General features: G+C 46.0%; 1 protein-coding gene across 2 annotated transcripts; it reads right to left on the reverse strand.

The window, feature by feature from the left end:
- DAPL1 (death associated protein like 1) lies at positions 1 to 6,687 on the reverse strand. 2 transcript variants are annotated; one of them, XM_031590495.2, is made up of 4 exons: positions 6,525 to 6,687; positions 3,990 to 4,077; positions 2,597 to 2,645; positions 1 to 1,062 (listed from the first exon to the last, which is right to left on the reverse strand). In XM_031590495.2, the coding sequence occupies exons 1-4, from the start codon at positions 6,670 to 6,672 to the stop codon at positions 943 to 945; spliced, it is 405 nt and encodes a 134-aa protein (XP_031446355.2). In that variant the 5' UTR covers positions 6,673 to 6,687; the 3' UTR covers positions 1 to 942. The 2 variants fall into 2 exon arrangements, with proteins under 2 accessions (XP_031446355.2, XP_031446356.2); XM_031590496.2 differs by lacking the exon at positions 6,525 to 6,687 and adding an exon at positions 6,197 to 6,428 and having other exon boundaries at positions 233 to 1,062.
- Positions 6,688 to 7,217: the final 530 nt, after the last annotated feature.

Consider the following 7,217-nt stretch of genomic DNA (forward strand, 5'->3'; position numbering starts at 1 on the left):
AAAGAACGTGCTGTGTGACAGAAAGGCAGAACTAGCTGCTTACCAAGTCCTGTGCCTACAGCTTAAATATCCACAAAGTGCACTGCTGCTGTTGTCCAGAGTAACAGCAATATTTTACAGCCAGGCAGCCAGATAAGGACCATGAGAGAAAACAGCCTTCTACACAGGAGCACCAATATTTGAATTTTTCCTACTTGCTCAGGATGCAGCTACATTATTTAGTGCAATCTGCAATTGCTACCTTAAAGAAAAGATCCCAGCAGAGCTAAATTCAGAGCAATAAAAGGCTGAGCCCAACCAAGCAGCAGCAGACGACAGTTATCCTCTGCAGGACTTGGACTATTTTATTATCTCTGCTGATGTATAAGCAGGCAAGGCTCAAGGACACTTCTTTCTGAAGTTTCCTAAGCTAGCAATGAACTTGAAACAAAAATCAGTATGGAACCCCTCAGCCTAAATCATTCAAACATCGAGGTCAACATGTTGGGCAGTCTGGCTTTTAAGCAGCATTTGAGATCATTTACAGTTGATGTAAACTCTATCAGGGAACATGGCTTTCAGCTGTGACTTCCCTTAGGATCACATTCACTTCAGCTTTGCTATCACTACATGGAAAAAACAAAACAGAAAATACAACTGAAAAGAGGAAATGCAGTTTGCAGTGAAAACTCACAGGGAAGGTAAGGCTGCTGGATTCTCAGCACCAAGCAATTATTGAACACCAGTAAAATCAGATTAGACAGAGCCATGATATTTTAATACAACCCAAGTAACTCTTTATAAAGTATTTTATTGTCACCAACAGAAATGCAGTGAGGTAACAAGGCAGCCAAGCTTTTGATCCTTTTACCCGTGTGCTACATGCTAATTAGAATAGAAATTTGCTTCAAAGTGAACGTAGTGGGTTTTTTGGTTTTTTTTTGGTTTTCTTTAAGGCATGTCTTAACATTTCCGTGGCTGTTGAATAATATAAATTCTTTTAGGCAGCATGAACTTCTCCAAGGAAGGCAGTGGCTTTTGGTGAGCAACTTGTAACGCTGCTGCAGGGATATCGTGGCTTATCTGTAACATTAAAATGGGGGAAAAGAAGTTGTAATGAAACACGACTTTTTGCTGTTTGCTTCCTAAGTTTGATCACATGAAAGCAGTTTAAAGAACATAATAAAACCTAAAGCTAAAAAGTTCAAGTGATCAACACATCACAACTCAGTGACTGCACGTTTAATAATTTCTGGTTTAAAAACAGAACATTAGCATGACTTTGTGACTGATTTTTTACATTTTTCCCCAGTTGTTCACAAGATCACTTGCTAAGATACAGAAAGCAGAGCAAAAACTGTATCCCAGAGTTAACAGTAGGTTGCTTCAAATTCTTACTTACTGATTCAAACAACCATCACTGTAGTATTTAATTATTACTTTCTAAACTTAGTGCTGAACTTTATGTACGAGAGCCTAGAAACCAGCTGTAGAAGAAAGTGCTAGTTAAGAGCAGAGGAGATTGGAGGGAGAAGGAAAACAGAATGATGTAAGTATTCACCTTAGCAAATAGGTCTAAGCCAAATTTCAAGATCTACATAGCGAAGCTTTGATCCCATCTTTTGACGAAAGGCTCGTGTTGAAATGCGACTGAGGTGGTTTTTTTTTTTTAAACCAAGCTCTACAGATGAGGAAGTCCTTGTATGTTTCACAATCTAAAGATCACATGTGTATGACAAACAGACGAGAGCTGTCAGGTTTTCTGATTAGCATGCAAATTAAAAGGCCGCTTGTGAAACCAGCTTTTGCAACGTGTAATGGTAAGACTCTGCATCAACAACACAGTGAGAGTTACGAGACAGTACCTAAGGACAGAGCCATAACAACAAATAGAAGTGTCCATCAATAGATTTGTGACACTGAATCTATATACACACAGTATAACCTCATAGTATTTCCAAGAGAGAAATCAACAAAATGACCATCAGGCCTCAAGCGACACAACTGCTCACAGATCAACCGTGTAACATGCTGCACCTGCTGTCTCAACAGCTTGCAGTAACTTTACATTCGCTTACCATCAATGCACTCCTCCTCAACACTACTCACTTCCTTTCTAAGTGCTCTCTTCTCTTTGCCAAGGTGAATCTTTAGAGAAGCTAAAGCTATTTCTATAGTTGGGTGATGCTGAAGACTGTGGGTTTTCTTTTTGGCAGAGCTGGGGTTACGAGCCAGAACAACTTACTGCATCACTGCTATTTTTTTCCCACATTTCAATAAATTTGCAATGTACCACCTTAAAAAAAAAACAAAACACCACTATCTTGATATCTCCCAGTACCTTTCTACAAGGGGTGCACAGAGCAACTTCATGGCTACTTATTTAATGTTCAATAGGAGTGGAATCATAGATGGCAGAGAAGAGAAGACAACTAGTTACATGCTAGCCGCACACCTCTGACATAACAGATCATCCCAGGAATGTCCAGCAGCAGATGACAAATCTACAAATAGCAGGCAACAGCAATTTAAGGAAAATTCACTTTCTGATATTCTATCTTTAGCTTCTCGGAGAGGTCCTGACAAACACGCATCTTGTCCTTCCAGCCCTACTTACTTTGCGCAGCACGACGTCCGTCTGATGCATTTTTGAAATACTGACAATACTGCAAAAGAGACAAAACCAGTATTTAGCATTTCTATCTTGCAAAGACACTGACAGCTGCTTTTCAGACTTCTTAATACAAAATATTTTGTAATAGAAATTCAGGTTCTGGAGCTAAATCCCTTAACCACATTAAGGAATACAAGGGTATGAAAAAGAAAGTGCTGTCTCAGAATAGAGAAATGGAAAATCCATGTTGTTTCCTTTTTATTTATATATAAAGAAAAACTATATATAAATATCGTTAAATATTTCAAGAAGGGTTTTTTTTTAATGCACCATGGAGTAATTTCACAGAACTCCAGTGCTGGAATTCAGACCCACAAAGCTTGACTTGCCATTTTCTTTATTGTAATCTAAGCTTACAGAAAGCATTCCTGCTTTGTTGTGGGTGGTTGGAGGAGAAGTAATTTTTCTTTTGACATCAAAATCTCTCAAGAAATAACTTTTTGTGCAAGAATGTCCCATTACTCCTTAATATTTTAATACTGCAGAATAGCCACATCACCAACATTCCAAATAAACGAGCTGCAGGTATGAAATTACTTAGCTAAGCATTAGAAGACTGCACATTCTTCTGACAATACCATTATTTGCATTGATACCTCCGCAGCAGAAAATGAAGTCCTTACAGATGGACCAAGACACCTGAACTGAACTCCAGAAAAAGCAGGTACTGATTTAGTGAAGTTAATGATTCACGGCTGCAGCAAGATGAATTTCCTGCTGAAATTTCAATCTATTTCAACTATTGATAATAGTTTGCCACATTGACAAACATGGGATAAAAAAGTCTGTCTGTGCCACCAGATAACCGTGACTTTGGGAGAGGCAGGAGCAAGACTGGACCCAGACAACTCGTGATCAGTGAGAGAAATGTAAGGCATAATGCACACACACAAAAAAAGCACAAGCCGGGTTATTAAAACAGCAAAACCCCATTTCTCTTAACTAATGAGGTATAACCAATTTTAATGTATTGTCACAAACTCATTTGGACTTGCATGAGGCATCCTTGTGAATTACAGGACAGCCTAAAATCATTTTATTTTATTGGAAACTAATTGAAAGTTACTAATTACAGGTAGGCAGTGATGTTTTCATTTCTGTTCCATAGCATAGAGAGCAGATATTCCACATTTTTTTTCCTCTCATTGTTTTGTGAGGCATCTTCCTTACATGTGGAAGTTAGTTTTTTTAAAGCACAAAATTTGCCTTTTATTTATGAACTGCACAAGTTAATTTAAGTGTTAAACTCGATGGAATCAAATGATTGTTTATTTTTTAACCTTCAGCCCATTGCCTGTGACCTCTAACCCAGGTCTGAGCCCTGCAGATGCAGTACCTTGTCTTGTCCCTTCCCTTGGGCCCAGCGTTTCTCCCACCAGGTATGGCTTCTTGCTTTTTAGACACTCTCACACCTCCAGCTTTGACTGCAAGAAGAAAATACAACTTATGTAACAGTATAGAAGAACAGCATGTTAGACAGAGAAGACAAAATAATACACCCCAGATAAATGTTAAGAAGTTTTCTTGCACAGCTTCACTCTATTTTTACTTCACTTGTATATACATGTGTACATGAAGTAAAGAGATCCATCAAAAAGAGCAAAATGCTGCCACCACGTACTCAAATCAGCTTCCAGATGCTGTGATCAGGAAGTCAGCGAGGTTCTGGTCACTGGAACTTACATATCCAGCACTGTACGTGTATGGAACAATCATCCATTTTCAGTACAAGAAACAAAGAATTCCACAACTCCAAACATTTCCAGTTTTGAAACAGCAAGAAAGGAGCCGTGATGTGTCCAAGGCATTTCAGAAGAAAGCCAGTAATGCAAATAAGAACCAGATGCACCTTACATTTGTGTTCTAACAAGTTTAATTATGCTTCATTAAGATACCTGCCAATCACAAAACCAGTTGGCACTAATTAAAGTACAGATGATCTAACAGTAACGATTTAAGCTCTGAGGCTTGTCAGAAACTTCGGTTCTGAACAAAGAACACAAACCGTCTGAAACATTTTCCTGGTCACAAAGACACTTCAAGTTTTAAACCTGCCGACAAACTCAGGCTTAGAAACAACAACTCTCCAGCCATGCCGGCAGCAGCCCTACAGTGTTGGAGTTCTGCAGTACCTGGGCTTGGCTCCCTTTCTAGCATCGCTTACGCGCAGTTAACTGTGCTGCTGTGTCAGCAGTAAATAAGCAGCCTGCTGATCTTACAGCCGCAGATCCAGCAGAGACTTGGAGCGCCGTTGTTTGGGCAATCTCACTGCAAAATAAGACGACTCTGAAATGGAAGCGCCAACCGTGCTCAATTAGCTTTTAGTAAAGAGCAGCAGGACTCTAAACGCCCTCAAGCTCCCACGTGGGGAAGCTCATCCCTGTCTCTGCTAAGTGGAAGTTCGGGTTTGGGCTTCGTTAGCCGTGTTTAACTTAACAACAGTGAAAAGCCAGGATATTTCAAGGTCTCGTCAAGGTCTGTTCTGCAGCTTCTTGCGATACGCTGACCCTGCTGCAACCCGACGGCACGCGGACGTGCTCCCTTTTTGGGGGAGCGTCCAACCCCAGAAGAGACCACGAGCCATTCGTTCCCTGCCCGGGGCCGCACAGAGCGACGGGCAGCGCGCAAACCAGCGGGGCGAGACCCAGCGGGGCGCTGAGCGGTCCGCTCCGTGCTGGCGAGCGGGAACCGGGGCTCTGCCCGCCCGACGGGGAAACCGCCTTCTGCTTTTTTCAAAGCAGCTGAGACGTCGAAAGTTTTCGTGCGGTGTTCAGGTTTCTTAGTGAGCGCCTGTAAGCTGTGCAACTGAGCAGCCGAGAGCTCAGCGCGAAGCGCCCGAAGTCCCCGCTGGCTTCCAAATTAAAGAGCACCACAACTTTCAAAGGAATGAGGTGAAAAAAACAACGGCAAGTAAACTGGGCACGGCGCAAAAGCGCTGAGCTGCGCTACGCCGCAACGGCACCGCGCCCAGGACGGCGAGCCCGGCACGGCCCGGCAGAGCTCGGCACAGCCCGGCACGGCCCGGCCCGGCAGAGCTCGGCACAGCCCGGCACGGCACTGCACGGCCCGGCAGAGCTCGGCACAGCCCGGCACGGCACTGCACGGCCCGGCAGAGCTCGGCACAGCCCGGCACGGCACTGCACGGCCCGGCAGCCCGCCCGCTTCAGGGCCGCCCGGGCGCCGAGCAGCCGTTCCCGTCCCCCGAAGGGCAGCTGAGCGCTGAGGCCAGCCGGAGAAACCGGAAAAAAATTACCTCCCGAACCTAGAAAGGCGCGTTCGGAAAAGCAGCTCTGGAAGCGCCCGGCACGTGTCAGCGCACGCCGGGAGCAGCGGGCGCGGGGTGAACCCGGCCCGGGGAGCAGCGCGACCGAGGAGCGAACCGGGCACGCGGCTCAGCTCCGCGCTGCGCCCGCCGTCCGTCCGTCCGCACCGCCCGGCCCGGGGCCGCCACGCTCAGCACGCCGAGGGCCGAGGCGCGGTACCCGACGGGGCGGGAGCGGCAGCAGAGGCTCCCACCGACACGACGCGGCACACGGCCCGTACCTGAGGGAGCGCGGCCGCCCGGCACCGCGAGCGGCTCCCGGAGCGCCCTGCGAGCCATCGCCGGGCGGGGAAGGCGGGGCGGGGCGGCTGCGCTGCGGTAATTACAGAGCGTGTTCAAGGAGGAAAGAACCAATCAGCGGTACGGCTGCACAACGCCAAACATCGCATCCAACGCAGCAGCGAACGGCGAACGCGCCTCGTTGCTCGAACCGCCCGAGATGCTCGGCGTGGCGTGGCGGGCTCCGTGCGAGGCGTTCCCGTCACGGATGGTACAAGCTGGTTTCTCACGTGTCGCTTTACATAACGTACGTAGTTACTTGTAACTTACTTCTCTTCTTAAGCAGGAGCCCGGCACTTCGCCGCCGTGTTACCGCAGCACGGCGCTCCGGCCGGCAGCTGCGCCTCGGGGAGCGACTGCGGGAACGGAACGGAGCTGCCTTCGAAGCAGAACTCCGTAGCGGCTTTTCTGACTCCATGCGGGGCTTTTGACGTGATCGGTACTGAATTCTGAAATAACCGCCTTGTCAGTAAGATTTTCCGAGTCTTTTCTGTGATGTTTATAATCCCAGAGTTACAGTCCTTAATCCTGTTTAACACTACATTGAATTAGCATCATCCGTTTAGATGGCCTATGCAGAAATAGCATCGCTCTCGGTGAACGTCTGAGTCTAACCTTAGAATGGAACACAAGAACTGGAAGAGGATGTACCCGGTCTGTAACTGCTTGGTACATTCGTTTGCAGTTTCGTTTTCAGTATTTAAATATAAAAAAATCCATTAAGGAATTCTTTTCCAATGCTTGCCATAAATGGTGCAAACGTTGCCGTGGATGAAGATCTTACATTCTGGCATTGTCTCGAATCTGTCAGTGCTGATAGTATTTTGTAGGAAGACAACAGGGCCTTCGGGACACTAAGCTTTGTGTGGGATGATGGGCAGGGAGAGCAGAAGGCAATTCCTTCTGAGACCCCATGGGCCTCAATGCACGCGCGGTGCTGAGGAGAATACGCAGCAATATTAG

This window comes from Phasianus colchicus, chromosome 7 (assembly GCF_987193195.1).
Source record: "Phasianus colchicus chromosome 7, bPhaCol1.hap1.1, whole genome shotgun sequence".
In the NCBI taxonomy this organism is placed as follows: Eukaryota; Metazoa; Chordata; class Aves; order Galliformes; family Phasianidae; genus Phasianus; species Phasianus colchicus.

Excerpts from the sequence above, each read along its gene's own strand:
- DAPL1 (XM_031590495.2), bottom strand. The coding sequence starts at position 6,672 with ATGGAGTCAGAAAAGCCGCTACGGAGTTCTGCTTCGAAGGCAGCTCCG. Across the intron at positions 4,078-6,524 it reads GCTCCTGCTTAAGAAGAGAA|TCAAAGCTGGAGGTGTGAGA; the intron begins GTAAGTTACAAG and ends TTCTTCTTGCAG. Across the intron at positions 1,063-2,596 it reads CGGACGTCGTGCTGCGCAAA|ATAAGCCACGATATCCCTGC; the intron begins GTAAGTAGGGCT and ends TTAATGTTACAG.